Source organism: Leptodactylus fuscus, chromosome 2, assembly GCF_031893055.1.
Source record: "Leptodactylus fuscus isolate aLepFus1 chromosome 2, aLepFus1.hap2, whole genome shotgun sequence".
Lineage (NCBI taxonomy): Eukaryota > Metazoa > Chordata > Amphibia > Anura > Leptodactylidae > Leptodactylus > Leptodactylus fuscus.
The window spans coordinates 210,233,137-210,255,910 of NC_134266.1; the positions used below are offsets into that span (position 1 = coordinate 210,233,137).

Genomic DNA, 22,774 nt, shown 5'->3' on the forward strand with positions numbered 1-22,774 from the left:
GTGGGCCCGTTGTCGCGGGTGCAGAGGTCCTCCACCTGTGGAGCCCTCTCCCAGAGATATGATGGCATGGGTCAAGGAGATGGTGAGTTTGGGCATCGCTTGGGTAAATAGTTTTTCCCTTGCTTGTACTTCCTACAGGAGTTAGGATTATCAATTGGGAGAAGTCCGAAATCGTTCCATCCACCTGAAGAAAATTCCTCGGATTTATAGTGGATTCAGAAGCGATGCAGATCTTCCTCTCCAGTCCAAGGAAGGAAAGAATCCAAGCCAGTGCACGATTCCTATTGCGCACTCGGCAGGTAACCATCCGGACCGCCATGAGAGTCCTGGGCCTGATGTCATCCTCGGCCAGGGCGGTGCCTTGGGCTTTATGGCATTTGCGTCCCCTGCAGATGGAAGTGTTGAGAACCTGGAACAGGTCTCCACGGGGATTGCACAAGAAGATCTGCCTTTCTCCCGCTACCCGTCTTTCTCTCAGATGGTGGATACACCTGAAAGACGGAAGGTCCACGGTCCCGACAGTGTGGACCCTGTTGACAACAGATGCATCCCAGTGGGGATGGGGAGCCCATTGTCAAGACAAAACTGTACAAGGACGATGGAGATGTCCGGAGCTGGGGTCATCCAATCTCAAGGAACTCAGAGCAGTGTACCTGGCCCTAGTACACTTTGCCCCAGAATTGAAAGGCAAGTCTGTCAAAAACCGGTCAGACAATATGACGGTGGTAGTCTATATAAACAAACAAGGGGGCACCAGGTCACCAACCTTGCTGAGAGAGACGAATCTCATATTTGCCTAGGCGGAGAAGAATCTGGTCCAGTTATCCGCTGTTCACATAAAGGGCTCCCTGAACATAGTAGCGGATCAGCTGAGTCAGGGTATTACCGTATCAGGAGAATGGTCTCTCAATCCAGACGTATTTCAACAGATCGTCCAGAGATGGGGTCTCCCGGAGGTCGATCTTATGGCTACCCGACTCAACGCCAAGGTGGGGACCTTCTGCTCTCTGTACCAAGAGGACAATCCCTTGGCGGTGGATGCCCTGTCCATCCCATGGAGGTTCAGGCTGTTTTACATATTCCCTCCAATTCCAATCATACCGAAGGTATTGATAAAAATAAGACAGGACCAAGCCTCGGGAATAGCCATAATCCCGTTCTGGCCAAAAAGGGCTTGGTTTGCTCAGCTCATACAAATGAGTCAGGGCATATATTGGAGGCTTCCCCCACTCCCAGACCTGGTAACCCAAGGAGAGCTGAGATGCCAGGATCTGAGGAGACTCAACCTGACAGCCTGGAGGTTGACCAGTCCCTATTGAAAAATAGAGGACTGTCACAAGCCGTCTTGAAGACCCTATCCAGCGCCAGAGCAGATTCGACTAACAGGAACTACCGTCGAATAGGTAACATCTTTAATGCCTGGTGTCTGCAGCATCAAGTGGACTCCACCGATCCCCCTACGGAGGCGATCCTGGACTTCCTTCAAGACGGACTAGACAGAGGTCTTGCTGAGGCCACACTCAAGGTACACGTAGCGGCCCTGTCCGCCTATCTGGGGAGGCGTTTGTCTCAGGATCCTTTAGTGAGCACCTTTATTAAAGGGGCAACTAGGCTGAGACCGGTGGTAAACACCCCTGTCCACCAATGGGACCTTATTCCGGTCCTGAACGCCCTATGTGGCCAGCCATTTGAACCTCTGGAAGAGGTCTCCCTCAAGTCGCTAACCGGCAAAATGGCGCTGCTATTGGCAGTCACACCTGCCAAACGCGTTAGTGAACTACAAGCTTTGTCCGCTGAGGAGCCATATACCACCTTTTTCTCTGACCATGTACAGCTTAGGTTCCTCCCTGGGTTTCGTCCCAAGGTGCCATCTGCTGTAAACAGGAACCAACTGATTTCCCTTCCAGTATTTTTTCCGTTCCCTTCTTCTGCTGAAGAAGAAAGATGGCACAAGCTGGATGTGGTTAGGTGGACTGAAAACCTGTTGGTCAGCTACACGGGGAAAAACAAGGGCGCCAAAGCCGCCAAAGCTACAATATCCCGGTGGGTTACCGAGACTATTAGAGTCGCCTATACCGCCCAAGGGCTGTCGGCTCCATCTTTCCTTCATGCCCATTCAACCAGGGCAGTGTCCACTTCACGGGCAGAAAGAAGTGCTTTGTCTGTGGACCAAATATATGCAGCTGCCTCTTGGGCATCTGAATCCACCTTCATTCGGCATTACCGCCTGAAGGACCAAGTGGCAGATTCCACTGCCTTTGCCCAGACCAGTTTAAGTTCGGTCATGGGTTTGTCCCACCCATCTTGGGGACCTGCTTGCTATATCCCCACATTGTGCCGCTGTTGAGGACGACAGGGAACGAGTGATTATGAAGATAATCTTGTTTTCCTTAGTCCTAACAGCGGCACAAGATTTCCCACCCTGGGAATCATATCTTATGTATAAAACTGTATATAAATGTAATGGAGGTACTTTTGTATTTACACGCAGAGGGGAGGTTCTTGTGCCCTCTTATAGGGCCTGCCACGCATTTGATTGGCTAATTAAATATCCGCCTGTCCTACCAGCACACAGGGGCAGAAATACCCCACATTGTGCCGCTGTTAGGACTAAGGAAAACAAGATTATCTTCATAATCACTCGTTTCCCACCATGAAGCATGGAAGAGGAGGTGTGATGGTGGGGGGGTGCTTTGCTGGTGACACTGTTGGGGATTTATTCAAAATTGAAGGCATACTGAACCAGCATGGCTACCACAGCATCTTGCAGCAGCATGCTATTCCATCCGGTTTGCGTTTAGTTGGACCATCATTTATTTTTCTTCATTTTATTTTTACACCTCCAGGCTGTGTAAGGGCTATTTGACCAAGAAGGAGAGTGATTGGGTGCTATGCCAGATGACCTGGCCTCCACAGTCACCAGACCTGAACCCAATCGAGATGGTTTGGGGTGAGCTGGACCGCAGAGTGAAGGCAAAAGGGCCAACAAGTGCTAAGCATCTCTGGGAACTCCTTCAAGACTGTTGGAAGACCATTTTCAGGTGACTACCTCTTGAAGCTCATCAAGAGAATTCCAAGAGTGTGCAAAGCAGGAATCAAAGTAAAAGGTGGCTATTTTGAAGAACCTAGAATATAAGATAGATTTTCAGTTGTTTCACACTTTTTTGTTAAGTATACAATTCCACATGTGTTAATTCATAGTTTTGATGCCTTCAGTATGAATCCACAATTTTCATAGTCATGAAAATACAGAAAACTCATTGAATGAGAAGGTGTGTCCTTTTGGTCTGTACTGTGTATATATATATATATATATATATATATATGTATATGTATGAGTGTGTAGGCAACTGTTGCAATTTTTTAAATCGCAGCATGTCAGGGCTCATTCACACCTGCGCCCGGTCTCCGTTTATACAGATTTCCATTTCCTGCCCGAAACTGGACAGGAGACAGAAACCTGCAGTCATTTTTCAAACCCATTAATTTCAATGAGTTTGAAAAGTGTACGGCCATGAGTGCCGGGGAGCGTTTTGTGCTCGCTGCGGTGAAACAGGTTTTTTTTTAAATCAGACATGCAGGACTTTGTGTCCAGTTAAAAAAAAAAAAGTTTAGCCGCAGAGAGCACAAATCGCTTACCAGCGCTCACGGCCGGACACGGTCTGCAAGGTTTCCGTCTTCTGTCAGCAGAAGACGGAATCCTGAAAACATAGATCGGGCGCAGGTGTGAACCCAGCGTCACTTATACCTCGTTCTGTGCCCCCGGTGAAGAGCTATACCGTAGCCCTTCACTGTCGGAAGGGTGTTTCTTACTGTCAGTCAGGAACGTCCTTCTTCACAGCAGCGCCTATAGCGCTGTACTGTGAGATCGGGGAGGAACGCCTCCCTCCCCTCCTGATAGTACTCGTCCATAGATGAGTACTGGGGAGGGGTTCCTCACCGCTCAGCATCATTGCCGAGCAGTAAGCAACGCCCCCTCTCACAGTACAGCGCAATAGACGCTACAGTGAGGAAGGGCGTTACAGACTGACTGTCAGAAACCCCTTTCTGACGGTGAAGAGCTACAGTACCGACACCGATAGCTCTTCACTGACGGCACAGAACGGGGAAGCCAACAGTGTGCTGAATTCCTCGCACTGTCGGCTTTCTAGCGGTATATAAAATTGCCTGTGCCCCAAGTGATGAAAGGTCCTCTTCAAGGATTAGGCGCAACAGCAAGATGCAACTAAAAACCACTGTGGAAAAAAAATAGCAGTGAATCTCAATTTATTTTTTCCACAGTGCTTTTGTCCCCAGCAGTTTTTGTCCCCAGGACCCCATTGTCCCCGCCTGTGTCTGTTCAGTCTCATGGCCTCATTTCTGGAAATCCTGAACCTAAATAGTCTCAGCGATTATATGAGGTGCAGGACTCCCAGCAAGGAGGCGCTGGTACGAGACTAAATGGACACTGGTGGCAGACAATGGAGCATCGGAGACAGGTGAATGCGCTTTTTATTTATTTATTTATTTTTTATTTTACACCTCCCGCCCGGCACAAGTTGCTCCAATTCCTGGACAAATCTTTAAAGGATTTATCCATCTTTCTAATATTGAAGGTCTGTCCTTAGGATAGGCCATCAATATTACATCTGTGATGATACAACAGCCAGGACCTCTGCAGATCAGCTCTTCCAGGACAGCGTGGCTACAGGTAATGGTAACATTTCTAGGAGCCATGCTGAGCACTTTCCATACAGTGTGTAGCAGTAGGTTTAGGTAGTGCGTTGTTGCACATCGTATGGCGGGTGAGCAGCATGGCTCCAGACATGTTGTTATTACCTTTATACGCTCTATCTCGGTATCGCTGGTCTGCAGGGGTCCTGATGGTGGGCCCTAGACATCCCAGTCCAACACTGTGTGTCTGTGTGTGTGTCTCAGTAACTAGGGGCAGAGATGGAAGGGGAACATGAAACTAGGGGCAGATGGAAGGGGGATATGAAACTGGGGGCAGATGGAGGGGGGGGGACATGAAACTGGGGGTAGATGGAGGGGGGGGGGGACATTAAACTGGGGGAAGATGGAGGGAGGGAACATGAAACTGAGGGCAGATGGAGGGAGGGACATGAAACTGGAGGCAGATGGAGGGGTGGACACGAAATCGGGTAGATGAAGAAAGATATGAAACTGGGGGAGAAATGGAGGTGGGGTACATACATGAAGGGGGGCACTTAAACTGGGGACAACTAGAGGGGGCATTAAACCGTGGAGGTAGTTGGAGGGGGATCTGTCTGCCTCTAGTTGCCCCCAGTTTAATGTCACCCTCCAGCTACCCCTACGGTTTAATGTCCCCCTCCAACTACCCCCACTGTTTAATGTCCCACTTCAACTGTCATTAATTTATTGCCCCCTCCAACTACCTTCACTGTTAATGTCCCCCTCCAGCTGATCCAGTTTCATGTCCCCTCTAGTTTCCACCAGTTTAAACTGGGGCACCAGGAGAGGGACTTAATACTGTGGGGCAGTTGGAGGGGAACATTATAATGTGGGGACATATAATGCACGGGTGACTGTAGGAGGATTATACTGTGTGGGGGCACATGAAAAATGAATGAGAATGGGTGGGGTCAACATATAAGTGGGTGGGGTTAAATTACGCTGCACATTTTGTCCCTCTTTCTCCTCTTCAAAAGTTGGGAGGTATGCTGTTCTCAGATGACAAGTAGATACAGTTCAGGCAATGCTCTGTGAGCTAACCACTGTGCACTCCAGAATGACAAATTGGAGAAACTTCCAGAAAGATTGGGCTGCTGCAGCATTAGCAGCAGATTGCAGAGCATTGCCTGCACTGGATACAGATATATCCACTTCATAGTTCCAGGGATGTAGAAGTTGTTGATACGTTGGGTTCACATGACAGACTCCCTTTGAAAATGGTAAGGAAGGTAATGATGCAAGCGATCTGGTACTAGACAATAAATGTCATTGTACTGTATTGGCATATTTTGCTTCAAAATCACATATACTCTGCTCTTTAGTGACTTACTTACTTACCTGTCCTGAGTTATTGCAACAAATAGACCTGCAATTATGTGATATGAGTGGAGGAGGGGACAAAGCGACCTCGGAGGCTGAAGGCCGCTGCGGATTACATGACCCAGTTGTTGATGTGACTGGAACGCCTGGGTTCACCAGCTACAATAACCTGGGACAGGTAAGTACATTAACAGATCCCGGTAAACCCCTTTAGGCTAAGGCCCCCATGTAGTGAAATGTAACAAAATCACTTCTAAACCAATGACATTGTCTTGTAGGGAGGGGTAGGACAAAATGAGCAGCACGTTATTCCGTGTGAAGGCCCCCTAACTATGACATGTTGTTCATGTAAAGAAATAGTATCAGAGGAAGGAGATAGATAAATAAATAAATAAATACTACTCCGCTAAATGGATTCCTGGGAGTCATATCCCTAAATTTAAGGATAGGCCCTATAAGGACCCCTTTTAAGGGCTAATACTCCAATTTAGCCCAAAGGTAAAACAAAGGAGATGCATTGCAGATTTTGCTGCAATTTTTTTCTAACCAAACTCAAGACGATTCAAAAGGAACAGGGAATATAAAAGGAAGCGCTTATACTTTTCCTTTCTGGTAAAACCATTCCTGGCTTTGGCTCCACTAAAACGCAGCAAAATCTGCAACAGGCAAGTTTAGGTTTATATACATCAGGTGATCTGAAGAGGCAGATCTGTAGTGTAAAGCATGGTGGGACAGAAGAACAAACTTATGGCCTAAATAACATGCAAGTACTTTGCAAACTGGAACTAAGGCTTCATGTAGATTGTGCGCTAAGTGTCTAAAGTGTGTATCTTTATCAGATATGTATTTTTTGTAATGTGTTTCTGATGGAAATATGATCAGATATTATCTATTGCCTCCTTAGGTTTTATTAATGTCTTACTGACTTTTGGAATCGCTGTGAATGAGAACCTGTATTTTCTCATGTGGTAAAGTTGTACATTCCTCTTGGCAGAAAAACTTGTAGGCTCCTTAGCTGGCTGGCATGAGCTGCAGATTCTGTTCTCCTTAAAGGGGTATTCCCACCTCACATACTCAGCAGTCTTCACTCTTGTAAAATCTTCTTTCTTCCTGGTTTCTTGCATCATTTGGTGGGCGGGGTTTCACAGGCAACCTGCCGTTTAGCTCCGCCCCAAATTTGCGTGTAGCTCTGCCCACCCACATTGGACTATGAAGTACAGGCAGCAGCAACTCCATTCTGTGTTACATACAGACACTGCCTGTCTCTGCCATAATGGAAACAACTGAATTAGCTAGCCTGATAACTGGGAGAACAGAAGAAATGAAAGCAGCTCCTCTATCTGAGTGCAGGACCTAGGTCACATGGTGTAGACACAGGATTAGCTAGATACACAGGCTGGCTCCCTGCACTTAGCCCCTCCTCCCTCCCCCCTGAGAGCAGCAGATACATCATTTGACTCAGGAGCAGCTAGGTCAGGGCTGTGGCCACAAAAAATTGAATAAAGTAAGATAGTGGACAAACAAAGCAGTTTTGCTGAAGCAGTGTATTTAGGAAAAGTCTTACATCCACATTAACCAGCAGTATAGATAGGATCCTTGTGATGGGACAACCCCTTTAAGCTGGTTCAAGGATGCTGGGGTCAGAAGACTGTGATGGCTGCTCCAGAACCTTCATTTACTTCCCCTGAAAGGCCGACTTAGCCTTATGGTTCAGATTGGTTTCTTTGTTACCATCCCGTCTGCATCTTTATATGTTTTGTATATATTCGAATTTTAAAGGGAGCATGTCTCCGAAATAAAATTTATTATTTTTTATACAAAGAAGTTACGGAGTTCTGGATATCCATTCATTGCCATTATAGTTCAGATGAAAGTTCTGTAGCGCTTTTACAGACATTGTGAATCCTATATGGGACAGTGACTGACCATCTACATTCCCCATGAGTAGATCTTTGGAGTGTGGGAGGAAACCCACACAAACACAGGGAGAACATACAAGCCGGTGAATGCATGTTTCCTCCTCTAGTTTCTACATCCTAACATCAATTACAACCCGTTACTCATACCACTTTCTAAATATCTGGATATGGTGTGGACAAGGGTGGTAGGAGGTATAGGGACTTAAAGGGGCTGTCCAGTTTGAGACAAATATTGAAGGATAAATGTCATTGTTTTTATAAATGTGCCAATGTTGGGGGGAAAAAAATCATTTTACCTCGGCGGCAGGAGGAATGGTAGAGGTCTAGAATAAAATTAGAACATATTTGATGCTGAATAACATGTAATATATTTTCATGTGACACGTTTTCCCTCTCGGCCGATATTTTATTGAGTGCTATACTGCTATATATTACATATCCATCGCTGCATATCATTATGGGAATACTAAACACAAACACACATTTTTACCAAATATTCTTTGCACTCTACAGATGAATTCCTGGTCTTTTCTTAGGCTGCACCTGCACAAAGCCAGTTGGGTTATTTTCTGACAAACACATGAATGATATGCAGTGCACAACTCTCATACTTCAAATGCTCATTTCCAGCAATGTCAGTCAACAGGCAGGTTTTCAAGCTTCCTATGCAAATCAAACATGACATCAATTCTCGCTGCTAATGTATAAATTACAAGCTACTAATGTATAAATTTGCACTAGAGCTTAGTGAGAACCTCGGCACATTACAAACTGAGCAAAATAAATACGCAGGGCTTTATCTGAAAAAGTATATTTATATTTTGCAGTTGGTAAAAGGGCAAACAGTAGGTCAGAGTGAGAAATTTACAACATCTTGTCAGAAGTGATTAACGTTACCACCCCGAGTACTAATAAAATAACTCAATGCGCATTAAGAATGGCTGTGCATACTCCGGCCCAGCTCCTTCCCACAGCACAGTAATAATGGATAAGGTAGACTTGTGACTCAATCCTTTGCAACATTTAACAGAAGCAGTGAACACAAAGCATTCTCGATGAGACATTCCGCATGACGAAGAGCGGCTGAAAGCGAACAACCAGTGCCAGGACATAAAAGGCTGCACAACCAGTTGTTGGGCACCAGATTGTGTGGATAAATGAAGACCTCCATAGAACTGCACTCCTGGGATGAACGTTAGAACTTCTTAAATTCCATGTCGTCTGGAGGATTAACGTCTACTTTCCTTTTGCCCACATCTGACCAGTTTGTACTAAGGACTGTGCCACCAGACTCCATCTGCAAAAAAAGATACAAGCTTGTTGTTGAATGTTTATAAGTATACACAAGTCTAGAACTATAAAATCATACAGAAGCAATAGTAGGAGTAACTGTTATATACCGTATTTTTTTCCCCAAAAATTTGGGGGGAAAAGAAGGGTGCGTCTTATAGTCCGAATGTGGCCGCAATACAGACCCAGCATACGCTGTAATAGGAAGGCGGATGCCGGCGAGGAATAGACGCCGGCACATGTGCCGGGGCCTGAGACATCGCTATGCTCCTGTCATGCATGAAGGCAGCAGTGGCAAGAGTGATGCTGCTATTCCGCTCCTCCGTCCCTCCCCGCAATAGCAGCATCGCTCCTGCTGGCTTCATGCTGGGCAGGAGTGTAGCGATGTCTAACCCTCCCCGGCATCCGCCTATTACAGTGGATCCCGGGTCTGTATTGGCGGCCCTCCCCCCCCCCCCCAAAGTGTAAACTACCCCACCACCACCACCACCGGCTCCATACATGTAAACTTGAAGGCTCCCAGGCCTGTCACTTCTATATTACCATTGCAGCTAGTCTATGACCAGCCGTAATAGTAATATACAGAATGTCCCATAGACGTCAATACAGTTGTATTGCCATCTATGGGACTTGCAATCAAATGACTGCAGGTTCAAGCCCCCTAGGAACTAATAAAATAGTTAAAAAAATAAAAAATAATTAAAAAAAAGCTTTAAAAATATATAATTAAAAAAAATGAAATAAAGCGTTCTAAATCACCTCCTTTCCCTAGAATACAAAGTGGCCTTGCAGCTGTTGCAAAACTACAACTCCCATATATTAAATATTTTTACAATTTTTTGCTTCAAATTTTTTTTCCCTATTTTCCTCCTCTAAAACCTAGATGCGTCTTATAGTCCAGTGCGTCTTGTAGTCCGAGAAATACGGTAACTGTCCTCAGAGAACAAATAGTATACTGTATATGAGGTGCTCCTAATACACCACATCAGCAGGAGGCATAGCACCCAAATAATGGCGCACCTTCAACCCCCCCAGAACAAGGCACGATACAAAAGCAACATGTAAGAAAATGTGGATACAGTTCTGTGTGGTCATCGCCACAGTCACAAAATGGTCGTTATCAACAAGGCCTGGAAGAACCTGACGTAAACTGGATATAGGATAGGTGTTTAATCACTGCAGGGGTCTGCAATCACCACCGAATACCCCATGTCTAGCACCACCAATCCATTCACATGGGGCATTTGCAGACCTTCCTTCTTGTAGCTGCTAGGGGGTCTCAGTCACAATCTGGGCATCTAGATTTAGGAGAAGGTAAGAGTGGGATATCTCCTGTAAATGTGGGAACATCCGATTTCACTGTACTGTACTTTATAACCTGTAAAACGTATCTACTGGATAAAAAAAATACTGTTCCCTCTTTGTAAACCACACAATATGGAATCATGAGATCTAATAACTATTTTAAAGAAAGTCTTTCACCAAAACCCAGCTGCACAGATAGCTAGGTTAGGGACACCTAAATGAAATTGTGATTTTCCATGGAGAATTGGTGCCTCCAGGTGCTTCAAAGAGTTCATGTGCATAATGGTAAAAATGGTGATATCTTGGCACTGGGTCACAAGGGAAAAACACTGTTTGATTCAGGTGATGGTAACCTATCTATCTGCAGAGTTGGGTTGATATGATGGGCTCTGGTGACTGACTCCCTTTAACAACTCAAAGATTCTTTTTTTTTTTTTTTTTTAATGTAGATTGTGAGCCCCACATAGAGCTCACAATGTACATTTTTCCCTATCAGTATGACTTTGGAATTTGGGATGAAAATCCATGCAAACACAGGGAGAACATACAAACTCCTTGCAAATGGTTTTATGCCCTTGGCGGGATTTGAACACCAGGACTCCAGCACTGCCAGGCTGCAGTGCTAACCACTAAGCCACCGTGTGGCCCCTAACTCGTCATTCAGTTCCCCGACGGATCCGTGCGACTGAGCGCCTGGCGCTAGTGTGAACCTAGTGTTAGCGGTAATACATTTATAGTTAGCTCTAGCTCTGTTCTTCACCGCAGACGAGACAAACAGTAATTGTATTGTCATGTGACGGCGCCCACATTGTGAGCCATTTGTATTTGTGATAAAAAGGTGTTCTTTCTTAGTAAATTTTCAGACTCCTAACATCCTGCTGCTGGAATAGAAGCTTTTTTAAATGGTTATTAGTCACATTCGATTTTCATTAAATAGAGCTAGCAGGTTTTTATTGCACAAAAAGATTATGTTAATTTTCTTTTCTGCATCAGTCATTTTTCAATCCAGAAGCTGGTACAATTGCAGTCCTGGGAAAAACAGTATTTCAAGAACAAAATTCATTTCCGTCCATTTTTATGAGCCTGGCACATAATTCTACATTATTATTTTGTTTTTAATGAAATAGATAGCTACCACAGGATTTCATTGTAAAGAACTTGTACAGGAAGGAAAATTAAATTGGAGGAAGATCATAAAGAAAACATCTATAAATTGTAATCAGTGCACGCAACTGCTGGTAAATGCAGCGTCCTACTGTAGTCCTGTGTGACTGGAGCTTTATAAATAAAGATAACCTGCTACCTGTGCCAACACAGTGATGTAACATACAACGCTTATATCACGGCACAGGAAAGCAACATACAGACAGTATTTCACAAGTATTATACAACTTACAGCATACCTCTTAAATGGTCACTAACTTTTCAGACAACCTCATCTCATTGAGCATACGGTTCAGGACCAAAATGTAATGCACCTTAATCAGAAATGTGGCTACTTTCCCCCTCAAAAACCTCTCTCAAGTGTCCCTTCCAGCTAACTTGCAGTTAACTCCTTTACTTTTTATGTCTTCACACAGTGAAAGAGGAGGGGAGGGGTTGATTCTCCTCAGTCTCTACACACATCTGCAAACTACTCTATGGAAAGGACTTCGCTACTGCAAATCTCACAGCTTACAATGTGAGAAAAGATGAAAGAAAGTGAGAAAATGTATATACTTGTAGTGCTTGCTTGTATGCTTGTTTGGTTACAGATGAAATATTATTCACAGACAGCAAGCAGCTTTCCTGACTGTGCTCATATATTGCTCTTTTCCGGTGCCATGCCTAAATGTACTTACATGGATCTCCTATATTACAGTCACTTGGGCTATTTGTTTTCTTTATGTGTAATTTTGCCAGAAGTAACTGTACAATTTAAACTGGCAGTAGCATCAGTAATAGATAGGGAAGAAGGCAGACCGAGCCTTACTGTACACACCCACAGCACAATCTAAATATGTGATGATATTTCTATTACTAGGAAGACTATAGACTATATGTTTAGACTACTTGTATACGAGGTCTGATACTGCACTAGTTATTCAGGAATTTAGTGACCATGGAATATTGCTTGAAATGGATGGAGATGGTCCATTTTCTGCTATTATACAAGTGTATCTCAATAAATTAGAATATCATCGAAAAGTTTATTTATTTATTTTCTTTTTAGTAATTCAATTGAAAAAGTGAAACAGTTACATTATATTGAGTCATCACAAAAAGTGAACTTTTTCAAGTGTTTGTTCCTTAATGTTAATGATTATGGCTTACAGCCGAGGAAAACCCAAAAGTTATCTCAGAAAATTAGAATATTATATAAGACCAACTGCAAAAAAAATTATTTGGCGAAATGAAAAGTGTGTCTCGTAAATGCCCTCAATACTTGAATGACTGCATCAATGCAGCAATGTGGCATGGAGGGTGTTATGGAAGCCCAGGTTGTAGGGTAGCAGCCTTCGGCTCAGCAGCCAAATATGCCAAATAAAAGCCGATGCGCCTGTTTTTGACAACCATCATAGCTGATTTGCATATTAGCGATAACTGTTAAAACTAAGTGAGTTGGGGAAGAAATAAAAAATAATATGTATATCTTTTTTTAAGTCAGAAGTCATGTGTGACTATAGCCGCACTCTTCATGTACTCAGAACTTATGGTGAAAAGTCATCTGGAAGTTTAGCTACAACTTAACTATAAGTCTCACGTGAAGGCACAACTATAAATAATATACACGCACTCTAATATCAGACATAACACAAACATATTTTATACTTACAAATGACTTGTTCATGGCGCGCTTTACTTCATCACTGCCGTCTGAGTAAATCTGCTGGAAAAGATGGTTTAGTGCAGCATCCCCCTCCAGTTTTTCATTTTTCTCCTCCTCTTTGATCTCACCCACCAGTTTATCCCAGTTTTTGGTGTAATGAGAAGATGATGGGTATTTCTGCATGGATTCTAGAAGACAGGCACAAATTTTCATTAACAATATGACAGATCTTGTAAGTACTATAAAGCTAAGCAAACAGAAGAAAGGTAAAAGTAAACTGGATTTTATTGCACTTCACATAGAGAGAGCCTAACCTTTGTCAACAGTAGCACGTGTATATGTGTATATAGCTTAATGAAGAAGACGGCAGGATGTGTTTAACATAATTTCTTCTCATGTACACGAAAGGCAAAGAGCAGCGTGTGACAAAAATAGATGTAATATATGAGAACATAACCTACATTAATGCAGTGCTGTATATAGCCTATTTGGTGCTCACATACTGTACATGCTTTACATGGACCCCATTGCTGCACAAACAACCCAGACCCTGGGGCAGATTTACTTTAAAGTGTAACTCCCATTTCATTGACTTTTTTGTGTCGGGGCTGGGGAGGGCATTGTGGTGGACATTTTAGTAATATACTTCATTACTCTATCAAACATCCCTTTAATAGAAAACCGGCTGTAAAGTTCCTATTAGCAATGACCTAACTAAGCATTGCAGGGAAACTGTCTGTACACATGTACTCAATGTAGTACATAGAGCTGAAGCAATTACCAAAAGGGGAATTGGTCACTTCAAATCGCCATATCTCCATTTTTTTTTATTTTTTTTTACCACCTAGAAAAATATTACAAGATAAGATAGATGATAACCTCCGCTTTCACATGATAGCAAAATTTAAGACGTAGCGTTAACAGAATCTGAGATATCACTAGTTGAAAACACAGTCCGGAATTTAAATTGTAAAGGGTTGGCAACTTTCTGAAAAATATTAAGAGATAAATCTAATTGTCTGTATAATAAAAAGATATACAATTTTCCAATATACTTTCTGTATCAATTTCTCATGGTGTTCTAGATCTCTGCTTGCTGTCATTCATTCTGCTTACTGCCAGTGGATAAAAATCAGTCCATGGTCATGTGATGAGGACACGGGTACACAGCTCGTTACCAAGCAGACATCTGATTACTGTGCTGTGATTATAATGAGCCGTGCACCTGTGTGTCCATCACATGACCATGGACTGATTTATTTATTTTTTTTATCCACCCAGAATAAATAGAATGAATGACAGCGAGCAGAGATCTAGAAAACCATGAGGAATTGATATAGAAAGTATATTGGAAAGTTATACAACTTTTTATTATGCAAACAAGATTTCTCTCTCAATATTGGTCTGAAAGTGGCCAGCCCCTTTAATACGAGTTCCCACTCTTCCTTGACTACCCCCATGTGAGCGATACAATCAATTGGTGGCTGAACATCGATGCTACATTTCAGAGCTCCACTACTTGGCAAGTACTGGTTACATGCGGGCCAAAGATAGGTAACACTGGAGACCAAAAGGAGGCTCTCAACTGGATGAAGAGAAAGGAGAGTATGCAATATTTTCTGCATGTCAAGTTTGAACACCCCTTTAACATGCGCTCCCCCCCCCCCCCCCCAAAAAAAAAAAAAAAAAAAAAAAAAAACACACTAGGCTACCACATAGGTGGTGTAAAGTTAGACTGGAGCTAGGACACACTAGGCAAAAATGATACACTACAGGAAAGAAGAACAAAAAAAAACAGTATTTTAGGGCTAGTTCACACGGGGATTCCGCATATGCATATTCCATTGCGGCTGCCATGACGGGATGCTGATTGGGCCGTTGTAGCTTTCCACTCCGGATTAGGCCCAAATGAATGGTCCTAGTCCGGAGGGTGCTGTCGCAAGGCAGACGCTACGGCTGAATCAGCCGCAGAATCTGCCTGAAGAAAGGGCAGCTCACTTCTTTTTTTTCCACAAGCGGAAACAAACTGCTAGCAGAAAAAAAGAACGCTAGCGATCTATATAGACTTCTATTGTGAGGGGCAGATTTTGAGGAGGACTCCGCACCAAATCTGCCCCCTCTTGCCCAGTGTGAACTAGCTCTTACGATCCCAGGAAACAGAAAGAAAAGCTTTTGGATGAATGATCTAAAATGTGTTTCTCTTTGTTTTGTCTTTTACACTATCTAAGACAGTATTAGTCAATTGACTGCACATTATGACATTTGCTACCCAATGACCAACATTTCAGGTCACAGATTGTCCTGTTTGCTCTACCATACAGCTCTGGTGCTCAATTTACAAAGAAGGTGCATTTGCATGTGTAGAAGCTAAAGATTGGGGTTGTGTATTTCTGTTTAGCAATTGGTAGATGCCCTAGGTAAAGCGTCTATTCTTGTGACTGACTCCCTTGAACCAGTCTGGGATTTGATTGGCATAAAACACTCTCCAACAATCATACCCCGAACAATATCAGATGTTTGATACTGTCTGCCATACTTCACATATTTCCTTAAATTGTTGTTAAAAGGAATGTGAAAGGCAGGTTGTCATAACATTCAATGGAAAAAAAATCAGACAATAAACTGGAGTCTGTAAAGTCAGAACAGCCCAGATAGTATACAATAAAACACAATGTATCAATACAAGACTTGTACAAATGTCTAGGGAAATATGCTTTTGATTTGGAAACAATGTTATGCCAACCAATCCAGTTTAGCTGATAGAAACATCATGCCACTCTGGATCAGCAAACACATCTTCTAACAAATAACCCAGAACGACGACGAATAAAGCAGATCTGTCACCATAACATCATAATCTAGTTAAAGGAACACTAAACCTAAAAAGTAATGGTACATAAGATACTCTTGCTCCCAGTGGTAGTTAGCTGTACGATTTACTACATGTTCCTGAAACAAAGCCTAGTAGAAATATGGCAGGCATTAAAGGGAGTCTGTCAGCAGGAAAATCGGACTATTGCCAGTACCTTGTACAGAGGATTGTACACTTTCCAAAGATGTCTTTCTTATCTGGCATTACAGCTCCATTTTCATGAAAATATTGATTTTATCCCAATGCAAATTAGCTAAAAAAGGCTTTGGGAGTGTTTCTTCTCCTGCTGGGACTTCCTGCTCTGCTCTAGACTGCCCCATACTGCCGCCCAGCTCCTACCCCATATTGCCTGAATGACATCCTCCTGCCCCAAACTGCAGACAAAGTGAAGCCACAGCAGAAGATGCACTCATAAAGATTCTTTTCAGCTCTTTTTGCATAAGAATAAAAGGACTGATTTTCATAAAATTGAAGCTACATTGTAGAATAAGAAAGGCATCTTTGCAAAGTGTAGAAGCAGCCCTACAAGGTACTGTCATTAGTTTGATAATGACTTTCCTACTGACAGACTCGCCTTAAAGGGGTTCTCCCATCTCAGTCTTTCTCCAGACTGCATGCAGTGTCTGCTTCTCACTTCCTGCATCTCTCTCCCTCCCTCCTGCTGAACGGGACAAACAACACTTCTTCAGGTCAGATAATCTGCTGATTCTTGTACAGAACAGGCTCAAAGTTATTGTGTGTTTACATAGAGAGGTAACAGACAGGGCTTTATCATCAAACTGCAATTAGCTGAATAGACTGCACTGAGTAAGACACGTCACTTGTCCTGTCTCCCAGGTCCGTGGTTATAGCAACACAGTCTAAAGAATGGGAGGAATAAATTCACATACCAGGCAAATAAAGAAGAATTTCTAAAGCAATATATTTAGGAAAAGTCTTCAATTTACATAAGCTACCAGTATACGATCGTTGAGATGGGACAACCTCTTTAATCTCTCGCTGATCTTATCCATTTTTGGCTAGTAAAAAACTGATGGGGAGGGTCTTAGTGGAGGAATAGAGTTTACTTTGGCAGCCAAACATAGGAATATGTGGAGGGGGAGACATGACTGATCTAGGGGAAGATACAGATTATTATTATTTACATATTTCTTTGAAGAAAACAAGAAAATAATATCAAAAAGAAAAGAGGACTTGCTGGTCGACTACCAAAACTGACTAACAGCTGCTATGTGATGGCCAGTATTCACTGGTGAGGGAGTAGCACACCCTTCCTTAATGCAGGCCATTTGTTACTATGAATTCACTGTATCTGTTATGTGTTACTAGCAAAATCATGTGAATTTTGGTACTTGCTAAGGTAACCTTATCGCCGATCTGACTATATACTGTGTGGTAAAAGATCAGCCTTCCCTCGCTGTATATTTTGCTTGACAGACTACGAAGTGGTTGGGATATGAGGGTACTCAAATAGTAGAGTCGTGTAATTCAGTTTGCATGTGTCCAGTGTAACTTACTAGAGAATCTCAAGATCTTCAACTTTCAGAATGTTAAAAATAAATAAAAATAAATCACTGTGGACACAAAACAGGAGACATGAAAGGCTGGCTGACCACATTCCTTGAGGTTGTCACCTGCTCCTATGAATACAACTATGGACTGTCTTTCCACATTTATTTATTTTTTTTTGCAATATAGTTCATCAATCTGAGATTCATGAACAGACTGTAGAGAAACCAATGGGAAAGGCTCCTCAGTCCTAGCTGCACGCCATTCCTCGGGAGACAGACTTATTAAACGGTATCAAACAAAAACTCTTTGGAGCTCACAGCAACCAACCATTTCCTATTCTGCTCTTAAAGAGGACCTTTCATATTCCTCAAGAAAGTGCAGTTTTAATATATTGCTAGAAAGCTTATGTGCCCCGAGGTAGGAGATATTGGTGCTGTTAGTTTCGGCACAGATATCTATCCACTGTTAGATGGGGGTTCTACATAGCTCAGCGTCATCTCTGGACTGTGAGAAACCCCCCTCCTTTCCCTGACTATACTCTAACATAGCCATGTACTGTCAGAGGGGGCGTTATTTACCACCCAGCGATTATGCTTAGCTGTGAGGAATGCCCCCCATGGACAAGTACTGTCGAGGGGTGGGGGGTGGGCGTTTCTTACAGCACAGTGATGACACTGAGCTATGAGGAACGCCCTTCTGACAGTTCTGAAACTAAATGCACGGATATCTCCACCACCAGGGCACATACCAGGAAAGCTAACAGCTTTCTAGCGGTATATTAAACTGCACTTTCATGAGGACATCAAAGGTCCTCTTTAAATAATGAAAGATGAGCTGTTGGTAGCTATAGGGAACTATGACAGTTTTTCAATTTAGCCAGTTAAATAAATCTGCCCCTACCTTAGTATGCTGAGGAACTACCGACGGTGGAATTCCCTATGGTAACAGACTCTGAACCTGTAGACTGGAAGAACAGAGCAGGGAACAGGCTTTGATCTGAGGGTTATCACCTACCTTGTGTGAAATGTTTTAGCGGAAGCGCAGCCTGACCCTCTAGTTTATCCCATCGAATAGCTTCAGTCTTCTTCATCTTTATTTCTATCTGAAATATGGATCAGAAAAAAAATGTGTATTAGAGGGTAAACTATGGATGAGAAGAAGCTCAAGACCATCTGCTCAGCGTGCGCTATACAAGCCCGCACTGAATGCAAACTCACCACTTCTTTTTTGCACCAGTCACTAAAAACAATTCCAGCTATCTAATATTAAAACTTTTTTAACCACTTCATGGCCAGATACATTTTCAGGTCATGTGCTAAATGAAGTTTGGAAGGAAATTTTTTTTTTTGCCCCATTCTGGTTAAAAATGTCATTGAATTATTATTAATATTTTTAACTGGTATATTAACTTTAGATCCAGCCTCCTAACATGTACTGCGGAGATGATCTGGTCTCTTTAGGATCCAGCAGCTCCTGTAGTTTCCCAACACAAATATAGAGCTGTATACAGTGTCATTCATCATCAAATATGACTCTAAATCTTCAACACACGCTCAAAATATGAACACAGCAACAGCAACATCACAACACTGTACAAGGAGGACATTTATCCAACTTTACATCTATTGGTTTCTGCAAGACACCTCCATTTTTGGAGGTTAAACAGAGAACAGTAACAAAAGAAAACCACTTTCTCACAAGAAACTGCTCTGGGTTAACAGTTTGTGAAAAGGAAATGACAAGAGGAGAAGAAATGAATAAGTAGGACACAATCATTTTCCCATGCATTGACACCGTGCGAGGAGTACTCTAGGGCTCAGACACTGACAACAATAAATGACTCTAGTCCCATTAGCTCAGAAAAAGGCAGTATATAGAGTATATAGCTACAGCAGGCAGAAGGGGGTTCTGGCGTACAGAAAACGCCTCAAATGCCTGTGCAAACCATACTTTGCACAAAAATCTACAGTACTTAAGTGTCTAGAAAAAGGGTAGGCTAGAAAACGTTATAAAATTATATTATAGTATAATATAAGATATATATATATATATATATATATATATATATTTTACTAGCTTACAAAACATCAGCGTAAAGGTATAGCATTAAGGCAAGAACTGCATAAGGCCCCGTTCTCACAGAGTAACGCGCCGCTGATTTTGACACGTAATCACGTGAGGGCGCTTCTAAACAGATCCCATTGACTTCAATGGGTGCCATCTTACGCGCGCTACACATTGAAATCAATGGGAGACTTTTTAACCCATTGATTTCAATGTGTAGCGCGCATAAGACGGCACCCATTGAAGTCAATGGGATCTGTTTTGAGGCGCCTCACTCTGACATGTGTTTACGTGTCAGAATGAGCAGTGCATTACTTCATGGGAACGGGGCCTTAAGGAAAAGTGGATCCATTGGACTTATGTCCTGAAATTGGTCCGGCTAAAAGTAGAACATACAGGTAGTCAAAATTATTACAATGATGTACATTTTCTGATCCGTTTGGCAAAACTTATTAGATATGATGGATTTTTACTTTTACTCCTTTCTTTAAAGGGTTTCTGGGAAAAAAATATATCTATTAAAAAAGGTATTTAAGAGCTCCTGGCATCCTCCACATTTGTTTCCCAAGCTAGTTCATGGACTATTAGCCCTTTCTATCTACGTACTTGCCTGACTCAGCCTCAACACCCCCCACCCCCAAATCATACTTACCCGTCTTCTGTGTCCTGGAGATCATTTTCTTTGGTTCCATCGGCATCATCTTATGTGGATTTCTTGCACATTCGTGGTATGCACTCCTCGCTTCTGCCGGTGACAATAAAAGTCTAGCAGCAGAAGCAGAGAAGGCTGAAGATAGGCAAGTATGAGGGGCATCAGGAAAGGAGGGAGGGGGATATTGGTGCTGCTTCATTTCCAGAAATTAGGAAACGGATTATCAGAAAATGTGCCTGAGCCGCCCCAAGTATATAGGTTATATATATATATATATATATATATATATATATATATATATATATATATATATTCATTCATTTATTTATTTTTTAAATGAAGTCAATAAGAAATTAGGTGGGGAGAGGGGGTTTAGTTTAGGGACTAATTTTTACTTTATGCTGGACAACCCCTTTAAGTGTGTGTCTTGTGGTGTGAGCCTAGTCCAATATTTTAAGACTATTATTACTGTACACATTAATAAATAATTTTTTGAATAGACCAATTTTAAGCATAGAAGAATAACTATTATAATTTTTGTGGGCCAGCATCACATTAAACACGCTTAAAAAGGACCTTCAAATTTCCTGCCATAGCTAAATCCTTAGCAACAACTCTATGTTAGATCATTCCTCCTGGAACTGAAGAAATTGACCATTGTCCAATCAGTAAGGTTGTGTATGAACATACCTGGTACACAAGAAGAATGGCAAAGCCTAGTTGTCAATTTATTCAGACACTGGTAGAAAGAACAAAAGCTGGGGATAGAACAACACAGAATTCTAAAGAAATGCTGCAGAAATGTTACATCTTGTGAATTTACAAGTACTGTAGATTTACTGACTGGACAGCAAAGTGTTCTGTGTTAAACCCAGGACAGTATTTTATGTCTATGGCAAACATAACTCTTCCCTATACACTCCGACGTGAACAACCTTTCCAAAAGGATCAGTTTTTCTTTCACAAATGCCTGACATTTTAATCTGCCCAATGAAAATATGTGTATTTCTCTGGGCAAATTATGCTTAACGTGTGCAAGTAACCCCGCGCTGGAGAAACATTAAGAAGAACAGTTTCCTGTTTTGGTTTTTAGAGAACTATGAATGGCACATACACAGGATTGTTATCTAGGACCAACATTGCCTAGGGAGCCCGGCAGACCCTCCAACAAGAAGCCTTTTGTAGAAAGTACAGCTAACACCAGCACCCAAGCAAGGACCGGACTGTACTGAACTGTCTCCTTGTGAAATCACTCAACTGTATGTCATCTCTACCCAGTCCAGCCCCAGACACATCAATACTGTTCTCCTGTCCTATAATCTTTAGAGTAAAGTAATAGCCTAGCAAAGGCTACTTTATAGAGAATGAATCATGACTAACTAATTTCTCACTGTAGGTTCATTACCGAGACAGATCAAAGGACCTCGCGTCTCAGGAGTGGACGCTTTATTAATAAGACGAGGCGCAGGATGAAGGATGCCGTGTCAGACGGCTTCACTTATCTCTTTCACATTATATTTGAGATATTTAGGAGTATTTTTATCTTATTAATAAATATTACTGGCAAAAATCTACTAGAATGTGCATCTATGATGGAAATATTTTGCATCAGTGGCACGCATAAATATATGAAACGTGTAATGTACCGTATCTTAGGCTAGTTTTATACCACATATGTCTTTTCGTTCTTCTGGTCTGGGGGACTAAGGAAATGGAACAACGGACACCATCGGATCCGTTCTATGATGGACATGAGCCTGAAGAAACCCCACTGACTATAATCAAACCTGTTGGGTGTCCCGTTTAGTTTCTTTTGTTTTTTTTACTGAAACTGCTGGACAAAAGAGCCAGCAATTTTTACCCAGCGATTTTTACCATGAACCATGCGATGGAATTTCTGTACAGAGACTCTAACGCAGATGTGAACCCGGCCTGCATATTCATCTCCTTCCAGAAGCCTGTAACCCCAGCCCCACCATTAATTATTTAGAAATATGGTATACAGTATGGAGAGGAAGGATTTACAGGTGCAGTTTATATCCCATTCTGTGTTACAGAGGGGAAAATGTACATTTACAGAATCAGGAAGTACCGGTGACACTACATCAATACAAGATCCCAACAGTTCAGCATACTGGCATATGATACCAGTGATGTGAGTGGCACTCTGGCACATATATAAAAACAAAGTGACATCACTTGCAAATATCTGTTTCTATGATAGATTGTAGGCTCTTGCGAGAAGGGCCCTCAAACCCACTGTGGAGAGTTGACGTATTTCTCTGATGTCTCATCTTATCTGTACTTTAATCCTACGGTTTGTAAATTGCCATAGAATA

At 42.4% G+C, this 22,774-nt stretch overlaps 1 protein-coding gene across 1 annotated transcript in view; it reads right to left on the bottom strand.

Moving 5' to 3' along the window:
• Positions 1–8,726: 8,726 nt before the first annotated feature.
• The window catches only part of SUGT1 (SGT1 assembly cochaperone of MIS12 kinetochore complex), a 55,205-nt gene continuing 41,157 nt past the window's right edge, over positions 8,727–22,774 (bottom strand). Inside the window, exons 12-14 of the mRNA XM_075265443.1 lie at positions 18,734–18,821; positions 13,342–13,523; positions 8,727–9,228 (exon numbers count right to left, since the gene is read on the bottom strand). Of these exons, the coding sequence (XP_075121544.1) occupies positions 9,127–9,228; positions 13,342–13,523; positions 18,734–18,821 (372 nt within the window). The 3' untranslated portion in view covers positions 8,727–9,126. The remainder of the gene's footprint in view (positions 9,229–13,341; positions 13,524–18,733; positions 18,822–22,774) is intronic.